The sequence below is a fragment of the Rutilus rutilus genome (genome assembly GCF_951802725.1).
Source record: "Rutilus rutilus genome assembly, chromosome: 21".
Lineage (NCBI taxonomy): Eukaryota > Metazoa > Chordata > Actinopteri > Cypriniformes > Leuciscidae > Rutilus > Rutilus rutilus.
This window is the reverse complement of record NC_140226.1, coordinates 33,585,314-33,604,508: the sequence shown is the minus strand read 5'-3', so window position 1 is coordinate 33,604,508 and position 19,195 is coordinate 33,585,314. Positions and strand designations below refer to the sequence as shown.

Below are 19,195 nucleotides of genomic sequence, written 5' to 3'. Positions count from 1 at the left end.
TAGTCTGATATCATTAATGAGCTCATGATGTTGATCTACATTAATCTCAGATCAGTCTAAACTGGTTATTGACCCTGACTAGTTATTTTAACTGGAGTTAAAAGCTCCTGCCCCTCCATATAAACGCTGAAGCTCCGGTCGTGTTTCTGCCAAAATGAAAGTGAAACTCTGAGCATTCGGGAGTTTCTGACACTCTTTTCATGGTCTTTAATGCCTGTATGACGTGTGTTCGGGGAAACACAAGTGCATTGAATGAGGTATGAAATATTATTCAGCATGCATACAGTATAATATAATATATTAACATGTCTGAGTGTTAGACATTGAAGTTGTAAACAAAGATTGTTGGAGGTTTTACAAGAAAATACTGCTTCAGTCTTTCTTTATTTTTAACTCTTACTTTATTTCTGTCACCTGCCGTTTCTTTTTTAATAGTGAAATTTACAGTTTCTGAGTGAAAATTGTTTAAAATGTAATCCTATAATATTTTTCAGTGTGGTTTATTAACAAATGCTGCCGTAAAATCTGTGCATTTAACTCACAGAAGACCCAAGCCTGTAATCAACCTTTAATTGTGATCCTCCTTATGCAATTTTACCATTTGTTTTCAAATTTCATAAACATTCATATTTTAAAAACGATTCTGATGCATACATGTGCTTTGAGTTGTCTTGTATATAATGAATCTGATTTCCTTCTATCAAAGCATATTTGTTTTTGATGTCAGTGTGTTTAAGCACAGCTGAAGCTATTATTAATTTTTAAGAGTATTTCATTTGCTTTGATAATGCCATGTTGTAGAGCATGTGTGTACATACAATTGTAATTATTACCTGTGTAATTTTCTTTTCCAGAAAACTTGTTTGTCAGTTAATTATATTTAATATTTGATTATAGATGTTTGAAAGCCCTTTTGAACATTACATAAGTGTTAAAGTGCCATTAAAAAAAAAAAAAAAAAAAACAGAAATGAAAAGCGAATGAGGAACTAATGACTATTTGAGAATATTTCCCTTTGTGCTTCACCACAAGAAAACAAACACCACCTGGTCGACATGTCTGAGTAAGTTCACTTTATCACGTAGCCTATAACTTGTGTTGATTTATTACAGAAATATAAAGACGTTTCAGCTGTAGATTGGATGATGTATACTTGTACCAACTCTTTCTCTGAACAGTTAGTCGATGGCAATCAGCTTTTACATGTTCTTCTTTTAGATCTTCCCGCTTACGAGATGTTCATAGACGGATCTCTTCGTATCAGAGCTTACATGACAATTATGTGTCAAATGCCAAGGTAAGTGACGCTTTAAATGGGCTGTACGTGTGTAATAATTTTCATTTATTAGTCACCTTTTTATTGCCATTTTGTATCTTAATAAACGAGACCTTCCCCGACTTTCTAGGGTGACTTTGAAAGCATATGTGTAGATTTTTATGTGAAAGACTCGGGACGTTTTTACTGGGAAAATCAAAATGTTGTGACGGTTACGCGCGCTCCCGAGAACATCTCTTTTAATGACCTCATCTGTCGACGTTATGTCGGTGAATCGCTGATCTGGTTCAGACATATCCACATCGCTATGATCAGATGTTGTCTGAACTGCTGCTTTATTTAGTTATTGAGAGGAAAGTTCTTTAGTTACATACCCACTTAGCAAACTGACATTGAATCAACGTATAAACGACGTTTCTCGTGACATCGAAACAACGAACAAGTATCGAACATCTATTAACGTTTTACGAACGTCAAACACGCCATTTAAAACTAACAATTGGTTTGCTTTCCTAACTTTGAAACGATGTTGATTTCAGTTGGTTGAAACGACGTTATAGTAGGCCTATCAACATATATTCAATATAAAATCGATCAAATTGTTTTGCTTGCATAACTTTGAAACGATGTTGTTCAATAAACACATTTTCTACTTGTTTAAAAAAATCTAACATTTAATTATAATAGATCCTGTACTGTAATTATTTATTAAAGACGTCTATTTGATGTGCGTGTTTACATCTGGAAGACGTATTTTTAAGAGCGTTTGCTCATCTGCAATATGTCTATAGGACGTTTCCTGTCAGATGTTAAATATACGTTTAGAAGATGTCTTTAAGATGTAATGATTTAGAACGTATGTTAAACTGACATCTTAAAGATGTCTATCAGATGTTAATAAACAGCAGATGCTTTCCAGATTAAGTGATCTTTAACAGGCATCTTGCAGACGTACGTGTGCTATCTGGATCAGTTATCATTGCTTTATTATTTATACAAAACATGAATTTACATATAGCCTACGTTTTCTATATAAGACTAATATAGAAAAGGTATTTACACTCAAATACACAGAAAGAAGTATAAAAGTAAATTAAAGTCTAACATAATCTAATATAAATAGTCAAGTTATTGATTTACTCATGTTATTTTGTACCAAATGCGTATGACTTTTATTTTCTGTGCGGCACAAGGAGATGCAAGGCAGAAAGTTAAGAGACTGACAGCCTCAGTCACAATTTACCATCATCTAAACATCGCTCCTCAGCAGCGTGGGTGGCGTCGGGATGTTCGTTAACTATATCGCCGCAAAGATATTCGTTAACTATGTCGCTAATATCAAGGGTTTCTGAATTCTACATATAGACCCTTTAAAGAGCAAGTCATCTCATATACAGGTTTGATGATTTATATCTAATATGGACGTGATGTTTTTCTGTTTGCAGGAATCAAAGTGCCCTGTTTCTGTCCTGGTGGCCACTGGATGTTTGATCGTATTAGGGGTTTTATTGGCCATCGTGGTAATAGAGATATCAAAGCATGAAGATGAAATCAACGATGATTTGAATCCTCATCACACATGCTGTAACTACTCCGTCCCCAATGAGGACACCAGGTGAGCGAACTTCCTGTTTTCATGTTTTCACTTCCTGTCACTATCAGCACTTCTTGAGTTTTAGACGAGCTTCTCTTTGTCTTTTGATTTTGTTGACTACATGAGAGCTGACCTTTAGTTTAGATTCAACTTCATCAAAATTGTAAGAATTTCCCAAGTTAAATCCCCTCCAACCAGATACAAACCACAATTTTATGATCATCAAACAGTTCACGTCATCACATTTCTTTGACATGCATGTGACTGATATCAGTGGACAGTTGAAATATTGTGATTAAGATGAACTTTCATGCAAAAAAACAAAAACAAATCAAATGTACAGTTAGATTTATATGTGCTTAACTTTGCCAAGTATAAAAGTTGTTCAGTTAATGCCCAATCAAATGTAATTTGTTGTTGCTTTGCCATTTGCCAAACTGTATTGTAAAAATGCCATATTTTTAAATGATTTTATTTGAATATATCACATTTATTCTAAATTCATAACTTCACTGTTTATTCAGCTGAAATATGTATAACAGACTGAAATATTTTAGATTGATACAGTAGAATTTCTGAACCAGTATTTATTTGTTTGAAGTTTAATTTAACTGACATAAATTCAATGCTTCAATAGGCTTTGAGACAGTATTATTTTAGTATCATTGATATATTATAGTTTGAATTAGATTACTTTTTTTTTCTATTTTCATTTAAATTATAGTTAAAAAATTTGTCATTTTTTGTGTTTTGTAATTTTGTTATTTTTGTTAAATGTCTATATCGTTTTATTACGTTTGACTTATTTTAGTACTCGTGAGAAATGAGAAATGTTGAAATGAAATAAAACCAAAAAAAATTTCAATATATTTTATTTCAGTTAACATTTATTTTACTTCAAGTAACAAAAATGTTTTTTTTTTAGGGTTTTAGTTACCAATAACAACTTAACTAATAATAGCAAATAGCAAATAACACTACTAATAATACTAAAATAAGTCATAATAATAAGTTTGAATGTATATTTTGTGTGTGTGTGTGTGTGTGTGTGTGTGTGTGTGTGTGTGTGTGTATATATATATATATATATATATAATTTTATTTTTTTCAGGTAATGTTTCTTTTATTTTTAGTAATACATTGTTTTATTAAGATTTTAGTTTACGATTTAGTAAAAATAATATTAATAATAAAAATAATAGCCAAACGTGTATTTTCTGCTTCACTACGAAGAATAATTAAGACCAAAACACCGAAATTATTAAATTACTCTTCATAGTGAAGTAGAAAACACACGGTTGGCTTGTTTTGGAAGTGGATTCATTCGTAGAGGTCATTGATAATGTGGAAATGTGATAAAGTTGTAATGTCATTGTGTCTTGATCTGCTCTGTTCTGGAAGTGACCGCTGCTTTATTTTCTCCCAGGATTGTTCTCGTTGAGAGTTTCCCTCTCAGTATGGATTACGGGAGAAACGCCAGCGCTGGAAAAAGCCTGTTTGAAGCCTGGAAGGATCTTCTGTCTTCGGCCACCAAACAAATCGACGTGGCGTCTTTCTACTGGTCCCTGACGGCTGACGACATCAACGTGAACTCCAGCAGCGACAGAGCTGTGAGACTCATTCACACTCAACACTGTTAGAAACATGTGGAAATACTGGTGCTTTTGAACTATGAAGGTAATATGATGCCATAAAGAATCGCATGCGGCAGGGTAAGATTCGTGAATGTGCTTATTAAGGTGAGACACGGCAGGCAAAAACATAGTTTTTTTTTTTTACTGGTCAATTTTGAGATTTTGGGATATTTGTCTTCAATAACACGTCTTCTTTCAGACTTGTGGTGAAAAAAAGTCTGAAATACACATTTAGGTCTTTATTTTACTACACTTTGTCTGTTTGCGTCTGTAGATTTCTCATAAATTCAACAAAAGTTGGCGTTCTTAATCCTCCCGCCGCTCCGTGATCGCTGTCTGCTCCCTGTCATCACACACACCTCTGGAAAGCTCTCTCTCTCCTGTACAATGCTGTCGGATCCAAATATGGTCATTTCCTTTTTATCAGCAACCAATCGTGAAAGTAAAAGGGCTGAATGCGTAATCTCATTGGCTGATGATGAATCTTTAAAGCCCGTTTTCTCAAAATGACTTTTCTCTCATTCTTCAAGTCTGAAATCTCCCCTTCAGTAGCACTGATATACACCAAACTCTCCAGTCTTGTACCTAGTTATATTATGAAGACATTTACAGAGGGATTTGTAAATATATTATTCCTAGCCTGATTTATATAACATTTTATTCCAAAAAACATGGCGAAAATCATTTTTTTAAGGCTATTGACAGTATATCTGATTTACAGGATAACAAAAGTAGATATCCATAAATCCCTCTGTAATTTTTTTTCCCATCTAATATGTGAACACAATGAAAAAATCATTTTTAACCTGGCTTTATCCAATACTCGGATTTCGTTTTTTTTTTTAATATATGCAAATTAGTGCATATTTAATTAGATATTGCCTAATTTGCATATTTAAACATTAAATTACAGAAAACTTGTAATACATTTTTTTTCTCATCTTAATATAGGTAATCAACTGGGAAAGTTTCATGGTGATATCTGCTAGTTAAATTTTTTACCCTATTCACCTGTAGTGTCTTGCCTTGAGCAATCATTATTTATTTATTTATTTATTTAACATATATGTGTGCATTAAAAGTAGCCTACCATTTTGGCAACGAGACCGATACTAAGCCAAATGCAGATAAAGATGTGTTCTGGCGACTGGCGTGTTGATTGAACCAATCAGATAAGAGTAAAACAAGAGTCAGCGAGCTCCTCATTTGATTGGCTACATGATGAAGGTGGACCCGCCCTCCTCTTCACGCTTGCAAAACTCAGTGAGTGAGAGAATCGTGCCAAAACTGGAAGAGCAGCTAAAAGAAAGACGTAACTGTACAAATCGGGTTATTTCTGGAACTTTTTTGCCCCATGCACACAACATTCAGACATTCCCAACAGTTTATTTGTTTACACAAAGGTTGGTTTTACGCGATCAATATGTTTTGCAGTTCCTGACAGTTGCTGTTCAAAGGCCTGCAACGCTTTTGGCCGTATTTGTGCGGAAAAAAACGTGCCGAAAGTGTAAGCGCATAAAAATGGAAGTCAGAGGAATACAGATCTATATTTATTTTGCGTAAACATGAAGCTGCAGTTTCACAATACATGAATTACACTTACAAATAACAGTAAAATGCAGCAAATTTTCGTTTCTTACACTTGAAAGGCGATTAACTTTACAAATCTTCTCTTGCACAATTTACGCTTGCAATCTCATGTCCACTTTCACAAATCTTACCCTGCGCATGCGATTCTTTATGGCATCATATTACCTTCATATTGAACCTTTTGATTGTCAACGACATGTTTGTGTCTCAGGGCAGAGAGATTTTAGAGGAGTTCAGAGCTTTGCCGTCTAGAAACGTGTCTGTGCGAGTGGTGACCAGCATCCCGACTGTGGCTCGCAATTCAACAGACCTAAAGGTCCTGAAAGAAAACGGTCAGGAGTTGTGCCTTCCATATAAAGACATGGATTATTTAGCTTAAAGTCCCCCTGTGGTGAAAATCCAGCTTTTAATGTTGTTTATATGTCTTAATAAGACAAACCGTGTGTAAATTCATAAGTCGACACCATTGCTGAGTATTTCCTCCTTAAAACTGCAGTGAACCAAAGACAGTCTCAAAAACACACTTTGAAATCGCTGGTGTTTCTGACGTCACAAACTACCTTGTAACCAATCAGATCAACGTGTGATCGTCAACCAGTGGATCTCTGAGCTGAGTGAGTGAGTGGAGGCGGGGCTCATTTGCATATTCATAGAACCGCACATACTAAATGAGGCAAGGGTGTCGAGTTACATTCAAGATATTTTAAGACGTCATTTTGGTGATCAAAGATGAGTTTTAAGGGATAAAATGATTGACTACAGGGGGACTTTAAATAATTAGTCGCAAGTCTTTATTAAACACTTCTATATTTCTACTCTTGATTAACTTCTGAAATTAGTCCTTATTTCCTTTAGTTCTAACTGTGTGTGTTTCTTCATGTAGGAATACAGATACGACGAGTGAACTTCGGCCGCTTGACTAAAGGAATCCTTCATACTAAATTCTGGATTGTGGACGGGAAACACGTTTACATCGGCAGCGCCAACATGGACTGGAGAGCTTTAACGCAGGTAAGACCCGACATTTGCATTCATGCATTTAAAGGATTAGTTCACTTTCAAAAAATGTTTTGCTGATAATTTACTCACCCCGATGTCATCCAGGATATCCATGTCTTTCTTTCTTCAGTCGAAAAAGAAATGAAGGTTTTTGAGGAAAACATTCCAGGATTTTTCTACACAGAATGGACTTCAATGGCAACCAACTATACCAATGTTCAAAGAAGGTTCAAATGTCCGTCTCAATGCAGCTTCAAAGTCTCGACACGAAGTCTCGAAATAAGAGTCTTATCTAGCGAAACGATTGGTCATTTTCCCATTTTTTAAAAAATGATATACTTTTTAACCACAAATGCTCGTCGTGTACCATCTCTGAGATGTGGCACGTATTATGTCATCACGTTGGAAAGGTCACGCGTCACGTCATCTAAGTTATTTGTCTGTGTACTCCGGTTCAGAAAGGTAGGGAAGAGCGAAAAATTTCATCTCATTTTTTCCTTCAACTTCAAAATCATTCAACATCTTTGTTTTAATTTATTATTATTATTATTTTATTTTTTTTCCGTGACCTTTCCAACGTGATCACGTAATACGTGGTGCATCTCAGAGATACAAGATGGGCATTTGTGGTTAAAAAGTATAACCTGTGAATATGAATATATATATATATATATATTTGTTGTAAATTGTTATAAATTGTTTTGTTTTTTTTGGAAAATGACCGATCGTTTCGCTAGATAAGACTCTTATTTCTCGATTGGGATCGTGTCGAGACTTTGAAGCTGCATTGAGACGGACATTTGAACCTTCTTTGAACATTGGTATAGTTGGTTGCCATTGAAGTCCATTCTGTGTAGAAAAATCCTGTAATGTTTTCCTCAAAAACCTTCATTTCTTTTCGACTGAAGAAAGAAAGACATGGATATCTTGGATGACATCGGGTTGAGTAAATTATCAGCAAAACATTTTTTGAAAGTGAACTAATCCTTTAACATGCATTCATCCAAAGTGATTTACAGTAGACGAGCTTCAGCAATTGGTTCCAGTTTTCACAATATACACTGCCATGTTTATTAGAAAGTGTTTATCAGACTTAAGTTTGATCTCATTTTAAAGAAGACCCATGGTTGGTTATTGTTGAAGTAAAAAAAAAGTTAAAAAAGTGAAACCAAAAAAAAGTTTTAGGGGTTTATGAAAATGATTTATGAGCATTATTTTATATAAAATATATATTTTATGAAACATGTTGAGCTCTAAAACTGCTAGAAAGTCAAAGTCATAAATCTAAACAAGTTGTGTTCCAAATTTGTGGTTGATATCTGAAAAAATTTGCTTTCTGTAAGATTTTGTTTGGCCGCAGTACCACATTTTCCCCATTAAGCTCCTTTCACACTGGACACGATTTTGACGCACGAAAAATTCGCGCGAGGGTTTTATTTTTTGATCGATGTCGATTTTTTTTTTTTTTTTACTCTTGCGGCGACAGAAAAGGCTTCAGCCAATCACACACTACAAGGACAACGTTGTGTAGTCCTGTGCTGTGTAGGCTAGCAGGCTAAACTACAGGGGATAGAAAGCTAACACCATTATCGTCAAAGACAGAGATCGTGTTTACTTTGAACGTAACAAAATGTAGTGAGACTATTTAGGGCTGCTTTTAGTATACTATTCGCCTTATTCTTGAACGCAGAAGTAAATATGGGTCCAATTTCCGCTTTTTGTGCAGCACTTCCGTTTTCTCGCTTCCCTGGGCTAACTAATGATGTCGATCGCGAAGGATTATGCAGAGTTGACAGAAAAATGTTACACATGCCGTAGCAGATGAATATAACAAAGAACTAAAGCCCCGCCTCACCCAGTTCGGGTACCGGACCCGGTTGAAACACTGAAATGCCCTAAACACGGTCGAGCCAATGCTGGACTAATATATCTGTGGAGGTATTTTGTCATGTCAAATGTATTAATAATGCCATCAGAATGCAACCAAAGCACAGGATAGCAATAAGTAGATGGCTATAAATAATTGTAAAACATACAAAATAAATGCCATGATCACTAGATTTTATACAGGGGTTACTGTAATGATTTTGTTTCTCCTTGGAGTTTTTATTGGGACTTCGTAGCCCAGCCACTTTTCTGGTATCGGGTGGTCTTCTGTAGGTCTTGTGTTCACGAAATGAAAAGAGCAAACATACGGTCGCTTCGGTGGTTTCCACAAATTGAAAGCTTTTAACCAGGCGAAGGGATTCCTCATCCTCCGGCGGAGGGTAACGTTAAAGGTCGTAGGGCGCCTCGCATCCACATTCAGCTCTCGTCCGCGTTCGATGATTAAAACACTCCTGCTCCAAGTAAATCTTTCTTTTGTACCAGTTATTATGACAACCTCTAACTGCACAAACAATCCCGGTCTTCCTCGAAGCCATAACGATGAGTAATGCCGAGTTCAGACTGCACGATTTTAACCCCGATTTTGGCTCGCCGACAGGTTTTGAGAAATCGCCGACAAATGCCCGAAATCACAGGCAAATCGGCGCTCGTTCACGCGAGTGACAATCACGCAGTATGAATGAGCAAAGACGCGATCTGAGAGAATCGCCGACGCCCGTGAGATATTTGGCATGCTAAATATCTGGACCTGTCGGCGATTCAAAATCCTGCTGTGTGGAAAGTGTTCTGACTGAAAACTACATCAGCGATGACCGACAGCCAATGAGAGAGCACGATACAGAGCAGCGGGGAGTTCGGGGAGGAGTTATAGGCCACAATGTTTTTCTTTTTCTCCTTTTCGCTGCAAATCAGCGCACAGACAATTTGGATCGCAAGCTTCTTGCAGGCATTCATTTTTAATAACGATTTCAGTCTCGCGCGAGAACTGCGGTCTTACGCACGCGGGATTTTGCGCTATTTCCTTATCACTTCTCGCGTTTGTTTGGTTGCGAAACGTAGTTTGCGGACCAGACAGAAGTTGTGGGCGATTCTTCCTCCTGAAAGTCATGCAGTGTGAAACCTCCTGTCGCCGATGCATCGTGCAGTGTGAACACACCAGCAACTGAGTGTTACCCCAGATAGTCACGCAGAACAGTGACCCGACTACTTTGAAAATCGTGCAGTCTGAACTCGGCTTTAGTTGTTACGAAGACTTGTTTGATTAACCGCTACGGTGAAAAGTGAGTTAGCTCGCCTGTGACCGGAAGTGCCTGACCGGAAGTCTCGCACAAAATACCGTCAACTGGCTGTGTCCGTATTTCCATTAAAAATAAGGCAAATACATTCTTTGTGTGATATCTACAGTTTCTAGTCGAATAATTTTAACTTGTTACTTTGTGTGTTACATGTAATGTGTACTGACATTACAAAACGCACTGTGTTTAGTTGAAGATACGACACCTATGTGGGAAACAGGAGAGAGGAAAAGGACATTAGCTCATACTCCCCTTCAGACTCTCTGCTATGTCAGATTGGCTGCAAAACCTTCTTTTCTGTCTTTTAAAGAAAGAGTTTTGTAATGTTGAAGCTCTGAACGTCACAGACGTCGGATTTTGAGTTTTTCTCTCTCAGATATTACAAGCACACACACACTTTTTTTTTTAACACACACATACAAACCACACTCTGACATTCATACCAACACACTCACACAGTTATCGCTGCATAATTGATCTAATTGGCTCTATAATATGCATAAGCAGAAAACAGTAATAAAGTGAGTATTTGCTTTATAGGCCAAACCTGAGAAAATGGCACCATCTGGTAAAAAATAGTACAATTTTAAAGCCTTGCCAACAGAATGAAAGCCTGTTAGCAAAGATTGTAGAATTTTATAGTGAAATGGTCCTGGGATTAAAAACTGGTTTCAATGGGGACATTTTTTTTTTTGTCCGAAAGGTCCCGAGTGGAACTATTTTGTGTTACTGGTGTAAAATAGATTTATTAAAGGAAATGGGGGTGAAATAGTGTAATTCCAATAAAAATACACACCTGTGCCAAAATGCATGCAGTTGGCATTAACACTGTCAAAATTATCCAAATAAAAACAAGATAAAAATGTCCATATGGTTGCAAAAGTGTTAAATGGAAGAGCTGGAAGATGTTTTGAAAGCTGTGATATTTTCAGCAGTCTCTAATTGTGACGTGTGTGTGTGTGTGTGTGCGTGTGTGTGTGTGTGTGTGTCTGATAACCCTCTCCAGGTGAAAGAGCTCGGTGTGGTGATCTATAACTCCAGTGGTTTGGCTGCTGACCTGCACAAGATCTTCCAGTCGTACTGGGTCATGGGTCGCTCCAACACTTCTATCCCGGATCCGTGGCCGTCCTCCTACGATACCCTCATCAACCAGGAGCATCCGCTGCCGCTCAACCTCAGCGGTGTAGCCAGTCGAGTGTACATCACGGTGATTACACTCGCTCAGATCATCACGGCTCACAAACACACATTCAGTTACTGTCTTTTAGAGATGCTTGTTGACATTATGCGCATGAGAAACAAGCGGATCTACTAATTGTAGAGTTAATGAAAGTTATCCTGAGCATTGTAATGTTTGAAGCGGATGTCAGAACAATTATCTGTAAGACCGGGAAGATTTTAAAACGAGCAGTTCATTTATTAATATGTAAGATCTTTCCTTCATGCTGTGGAAATACAAACCGGAAGAATGAACACAACGAGCGCGGCGCTGAAAGGGGGCGGAGCTACATGAGGTCTATTATAATACTAGTTCTGATTGGATGAGGCGTGTTTGAAGACGTTTGACACACATTCTGTACTAATGTTGCTTGGCAGTCAGTTGTTATTGTTAACTAAAACTATTGAAAATCATTTTCGGTCAGGGAAATAAAGCTGAAAATATTAGATGAAAAACTTAAATTTAAATACATAGATTAAAATTAGAAATGTCGCCTTGAAGTATTAAAATTTATTAAAATCGTAGCAAAAATAAATTAAAGGTAAATAGAAATGTATAAATAACAATAAAAAGTAATTAACATTCCAACTAAAATAAAAATGTTATTAAATACTATAATGGTTATTGCCCATTAAGGTAGTATTAATAAATGTATTAATTTATTGCATATCTGCACCTTTTACTATAGTGATGTTGCTGTTGTTTTATAAAATCATGTCATCCTGTTCCTGGGTTTTTAATGACTGATACTGATATCTACAGACTAATCGATGATATGATGTTGATATTTATAGCAAATGAGATATAGTTAGTGAGAATATTTACTCGGTTCACTGCAAAAATAAAAAATCTGAAAAACAGAAAAATCTGAATCAGCACAACTGATTTTCATCACTGATAATAATCATAAATGTTTCTTGAGCATCAAATCATCATATTAGAATGATTTCTGGAGGATCATGTGACACTGAAGACTGGAGTAATGATGCTGAAAACTCAGCTTTGATCACAGGAATAAATTACACTTTACTGTATATTCACATAGAAAACGGCTTTTTTACATTATAATAATATTTCACAATTTTACTGCATTTTTTATTACAAAATAAATAAAAAAGAGCCTTCATCATCTCTCCTCTTCCTCAGGCCTCTCCGCCTGCGTTCTGTCCGGTCTCTCGAACCCGAGACCTCGATGCCATTCTGTCGGCCATCGGAGACGCGCGGGACTTCATACACGTGGCAGTCATGGAGTTTTATCCCGCCTCCAAGTACTTCCATCAACACGGGTGAGTTTCAAGTCGAGTCTGCTTTATTTCTATAGCGTTTATACAACACTTTATATTGTCCCATGATTAGCCCATGATTTACTCACTCTCTCAAGTCATCTTAGTTTTTGATTTTCTTCTTTCAGACGAATACAATCGGAGTTATATTAAAAAAATATCCGGGCTCTTCCAAGCTTTATAATGGCAGTGGATTGCAGCCAACAGATTAAAGCTCAAAACGTCCGTCCGTCCGTCATAAACGAACTAATCCTTTAATCAGCTTTATTTACAGAGTTAATGATGCAAACTTCATCAAATATGAGATCAATTTAATTTTCAGCTGTGAAGCAGCTCTAAAAAGACAATAGTGTCATTTATTCAGCTCAATTCAGTTCAATGTTGATTCAGTTCAGTTCAATAACTGTATAAAGTTCATCAATTATGAAACAAATTCAATTCAGTTGTAATAAGCAGCTCTGCAGTGACATTTCAATGCATTTTAGAGCTGCACGATTAATGTTAAAAGATTGCGATCTCGATTCAAACACACACGTGATCTTATTCCTAAATGATGATGATTCGCCTGTGTCTCTTAAACCTTTGACGAGTACGATCACAGAGAACTGATCACAGACCTGTGTTCTGATCCAGAGAGAGCAGATGTCATGTATAGGTATGAAACCGCTTCACAAACAACACAGAATCATTATTTCTGTACTACAATAATTCAGTTGATCACAGAAGTAAAAGTTTATAGTTCATAAGTAAACACTGACCTACGGGAGTGATCAAAATGGAGCGAATCAACTTTTGAAAGTAACTTGACACTTCAAATGAAGATTGTATAAATTACATCGTTACACCAGTAGGTGGCGACAAGTGACTGTTAAAAATGTGTTTGTCATTGAATCATTCATTCAAGAGATTCGTTCAAAAACACTGATTAATCCAGTCATGAAACAAATGAAGTCTTTATGAGTGAGTCATTGAATCATTCATTCAAGAGATTCACTTAAAACTTTGATTCGTACAGTTACAAAACAAGTGAAGTTTTTGTGCGTGAGTCATTGAATCATTCATTCAAGAGATTCACTTAAAACTTTGATTCGTTCAGTTACAAAACAAGTGAAGTCTTATTGAGTGAGTCATTGAATCATTCATTCAAGAGATTCGCTTAAAACTTTGATTCATCCAGTTACAAAACAAGTGAAGTCTTTGTGAGTGAGTCATTGAATCATTCATTCAAGAGATTCACTTAAAACTTTGATTCGTCCAGTTACAAAACAAGTGAAGTTTTTGTGAGTGAGTCATTGAATCATTCATTCAAGAGATTCACTTAAAACTTTGATTCGTCCAGTTACAAAACAAGTGAAGTCTTATTGAGTGAGTCATTGAATCATTCATTCAAGAGATTCGCTTAAAACTTTGATTCATCCAGTTACAAAACAAGTGAAGTTTTTGTGAGTGAGTCATTGAATCATTCATTCAAGAGATTCACTTAAAACTTTGATTCGTCCAGTTACAAAACCAGTGAAGTCTTATTGAGTGAGTCATTGAATCATTCATTCAAGAGATTCGCTTAAAACTTTGATTCATCCAGTTACAAAACAAGTGAAGTCTTATTGAGTGAGTCATTGAATCATTCATTCAAGAGATTCGCTTAAAACTTTGATTCGTCCAGTTACAAAACAAGTGAAGTTTTTGTGAGTGAGTCATTGAATCATTCATTCAAGAGATTCGTTCAATGAGCTGTGTTCACATTGCTGTGTGTGTGTTGGCGCAGATACTGGCCGGTCATTGAAGACGCCCTGAAGCGCTCCGCCTTCGAGAGGAACGTGTCCGTGTGTGTGTTGGTCAGCTGTGGTCGAGACACTGACCCGTCCATTTGGCCTTTCCTCCGCTCATTAGATGCTCTCCGTTCCCCGTCTGACAACATTAACATCGCAGTGGTGAGTCAATGACAACTAGGGCTGCACAATATATCGAAATATTGCAAATGTATATATCGCAACGGCTTGCAATAACTGGGGTCATGAACAAAAGACAAAGAGAAAATCACTCACTGCTCTCGGCTGAATAACTTTTGTAGCTTTAATAAGAATCAGTATATATTTAAATCATACAGTGAAAACTAAGCAGTGTTATTATTATTCAGTTTCTGTTGTTTAATAACCCTAATGTAGGATAACCTGAACCCCGTGGTGTTAAAATAACACTTCTTATACCACAGTAAAGCACTGATGTTCACTGTCAGAAGCTGTAGGGATGTTTTCTCGTCACAGAAAGAATGTGAAACACATATGCAGGTTATATCATTTTAAAGAGAATTTTATACGTTTATTTTACACACTTTAAGCATTATCATATCGCATATCGAATATCGCATTATTTAATGAGTTATCGCATATCGCATTTCTCTTCAATGTCGTGCAGCCCTACTGTAAACGGAGGCAGGCATGGGAGGATGACACCTGTACAAACCTGTTTTGTTTCATTGCACAGAGGCTGTTTATTATTCCAGTGGGAAACCAGTCGCACATCCCCTACACCAGAGTCAACCACAACAAATACATGGTGACCGATAGAGTGGCGTATGTGGGTGAGTGAGTTCACTGCGCTTTTACTCTTGTGACAATAGCAGTTTAATGAAATGTTGATACTAAAAGAGCTATTAAGGGATTCTTTTTAACATTGGTATTTTTTATATTCTATAATTTACTCCGATTATCCGTGCTTTTATAATATATATATTTTTGTGTATGTAGTGCAGTGAAATTGATTAATCCATCTAACAAAAGTTTGTAAATATATATATATATATATATATATATATATATATGTATGTATATGTAAATGTGTATGTGTGTGTGTATGTATGTGTGTATATATATATATATGTATGTGTGTGTGTGTATATATATATATATATATATATATATATATATATACACACACACACATACACACACACACACACACACACACACACACACTAGGGTAAGTGTACCCATTAAGCCCAACACACACAAACTTTTATGTTAGATGCGATTAATCCCGATTAATCGATTTGACTGCACTTATATATATTAGGGCTCGACATTAATGCGAGAATGACTCTGAGTTTATTACATGTATTGATAGTGGATAATAATATATAATGTATAATGTGCATTATACACACATTAAACACACAGTTAACACTGCGGTAAAAATTCTAAATGTGGAGTTTTTATATTTATAGCACATGATACAGTAAAGCAACATCACATGACCAACAGTGCTGTTTTCCTAAATACCATCACGATTGAAAATGTGACTGATTTCATACGACAGTTCAATAAATAAGTAGTTAATATTAATGTCACTTACATTTTAGATGCAATATTGAGTGTTTTGTTCTATTTAAGATGTTAAAATAGTTCCAAAGTTCCCAGCAGAACCATATAGCGCTTCTCACAGCAACCGTGTTTCATCACTGAGTGATTCAGGGTTTCGAACGAATCGGTTGAGTCAAAGATTCAATGACTCGTTCATAAACAACTGACTCATTCTTGAATGAATCAACCGTTCAAACGAATCGACTCAATGACTCACTCATTAAGATGGTCACCTGTCGTTTACTTTCATGTTTAAAAGTATAAATTTTTTTCTCAACATTTCGTATTTGTATGTTCAAAAAATGTTTAAAACAATCTCATAACATTATTTAATGCGGTTGTAATTGTTCAGTGTAAATTATTTAATTTGATTGGTAACAGCCCTATAGTGTCTTAATTCTTCCTTATAATTCTAATTTAATTTATTGATCAAATTTAAGAATTTGAAATGAAAGATGAAGCATACGTTTAATAGGATTAGGGAAAATAAAACATGCCCTTTATAAAGGTAAAAAAAAAAATCTCATATGCAGATTTAAACACGTCAAAGCTGATATAAACTGAATATTGCTTCAGAATAAATTATATTTACACCACAAAAATATAGTTTTTTCCCGGACGAGCAATATTTTTACTCGAATGACCAATTTACTTTCACATGACACGGCCTAACCCTAACCTTAATGCTAAGCCCTGTATATATACAGTGCAATGCATAAGTGAATACACCCATGCTAAAGTTGACTAAAAAGAGGAATAAAAAATCATATTTTGGAAATTGAACTTAATGCCTTAATTTAAAAAATTAGGAAAAATCCAACCTTTAAGGACACCAATTTTCTTTGTGAATGAATAATGTATCGTAAATAAATAAATGTTCTTCCTTAAAATACATGGTGCATAAGTGAGTACACCCCTTTGTTAAATTCCCATAGAGGCAGGCAGATTTTTATTTTTAAGTATTTAAAAAAAAAAAAAATGTAGGATACTATGCATCCTGATAAAGTTCCCTTGGCCTTTGGAAGTAAAATAGCCCCACATCATCACATAGCCTTCACCATACAGTACCTAGAGATTGGCATGGGGTACTTTCCATAAGATCATCTCTCAATGCAAATCAAACTAGCTTTTAGGCTAACTGAAATAAAACCATGCCAATCTCTAGGTATGGTGAAGGCTATGTGATGATGTGGGGCTATTTTACTTCCAAAGGCCAAGGGAACTTTATCAGGATGCATAGTATCCTACATTTTTTTTTTTTTTAAATACTTAAAAATAAAAATCTGCCTGCCTCTATGGGAATTTAACAAAGGGGTGTACTCACTTATGCACCCTGTATTTTAAGGAAGAACATTTATTTATTTACGATACATTATTCATTCACAAAGAAAATTGGTGTCCTTAAAGGTTGGATTTTTCCTAATTTTTTAAATTAAGGCATTAAGTTCAATTTCCAAAATATGATTTTTTATTCCTCTTTTTAGTCAACTTTAGCATGGGTGTATTCACTTATGCATTGCACTGTATATATAGTTTGGATATGTATACGTTTCATATGAACATCTGACACTGATGCTGAACTGAACTGACTGTTTTTTTTGTGTTCAGGAACGTCTAATTGGTCAGCTGACTACTTCAACAGCACTGCCGGAGTGGGCTTAGTGGTTTCCCAGGATGCTTTGCTGGGAAACTCTTTCCATCACCAGTTGAGTGCAGTGTTTGACCGAGACTGGAACTCGCCGTTCGCCGTCCCGCTGGCGGAGCTCAAGCTGAACCAGGACTGTGTGTTCTCCAGATCCACACCATAGATCCACACGCTTCAGACTCGCAGTTCACGTGTGCAATTCTTTTAAGCATGAAACTTGACATATAAAGGCCACATATATCTCACATGTTTTAAACAACTGTAATATTTGTAGCATTATATATATGTATTATTTGCATGTCTCTAAATAAGGGAAGCCTTTTGGCCATTTCATTTGAAAAATGTTTTTCTAATTCAATAAAATTGAATAAGTATTTTAAACTGACCTAGATGGAATGCAGTGGCGTAACGAGCCAACACCGGGCCCTTAAGCAGGATTATCAAAGCGGGCCCCCCTACTACAACACGTGATGATGATACGTGCACCAAAAAAAAAAAAAACTGCTAATAACACATTGTTACTGTTACTGTCACTGCTATATACACATAGGCCTAGGTCCAAATACATATAAAAAAAGATGCTCACTTACATTATAGCTGCATTTTCCGGGCTTTCCTCTGTGCGAAGTTGTCGATCATATCATTAAGATCCAGATAGCGCGCACGGGCATTCTCAATCGCTTCAGGAGCTTTACTCGCTTCACTCTCTTGCTCCATCTCAATCTCGATCTCCCCCTGTGTCATCTTTTTAAGCTTCCTATTTTTGGTAATTTATTAATTCATTTATCAAATTCCTCTTTTTGTTTGCGCTTTTGAAAGCCACTTTTGTGTTTAAAATTTGACGACTCCATATGTCTCAAGTTCAACGTTTTTTACTGTTTTGCACGCAATGCCCATATTCACCCGGGGATTCCCCAGTCCCAATTCGAAACAAATTACACCAAATTCATCATTGTTCGTTTCAAACATTTATTTAATGATCAGTCGAATATGTTGTTGTCATTATTTATTCAAATCAATTCGCAAAAAAATTTAAATGCGATCAGACTAAAAGTAGTAAAATGCGATAGGGGGACCCGGCTGTCAATCAATATCTTCCAGTAACGCGGGCGGGCCCCTGATTGGTCCGGGCCCGTAAGCAACCGCTTACCCTGCTTACCGATAGTTACGCCTGTGATGGAATGTAAAAACATTTCAGTGTTTTTCATTTTCAGTGTTTCAACTTTCTATATATTATATTAAATTTTTTTTCAAAAATTATTTTTCATTATTGTTTATGTATTTCATTGTAATTGTATACACAAAAAATAAACAACATCTTTTTATTAAGCATTTATTAAGCATTTATTAAGCATTATCAGCATTTTCTCCTCAAATAATTACTTTATTTACTAAATATATATTTACTAATATA

The 19,195-nt window shown here is 35.8% G+C and overlaps 1 protein-coding gene across 3 annotated transcripts; it reads left to right on the top strand.

The window, feature by feature from the left end:
* Positions 1-151: 151 nt before the first annotated feature.
* On the top strand, positions 152-18,805 carry pld4 (phospholipase D family member 4). 3 transcript variants are annotated; one of them, XM_084392713.1, is made up of 12 exons: positions 152-257; positions 855-1,063; positions 1,219-1,297; positions 2,722-2,891; positions 4,297-4,480; positions 6,306-6,426; positions 6,978-7,105; positions 11,282-11,482; positions 12,641-12,780; positions 14,543-14,708; positions 15,262-15,358; positions 17,745-18,805. In XM_084392713.1, the coding sequence occupies exons 2-12, from the start codon at positions 1,056-1,058 to the stop codon at positions 17,942-17,944; spliced, it is 1,494 nt and encodes a 497-aa protein (XP_084248839.1). In that variant the 5' UTR covers positions 152-257; positions 855-1,055; the 3' UTR covers positions 17,945-18,805. The 3 variants fall into 3 exon arrangements, with proteins under 3 accessions (XP_084248839.1, XP_084248841.1, XP_084248840.1); XM_084392715.1 differs by having other exon boundaries at positions 156-257; positions 1,033-1,063; XM_084392714.1 differs by having other exon boundaries at positions 198-257; positions 898-1,063.
* The last annotated feature ends 390 nt before the right edge of the window (positions 18,806-19,195 follow it).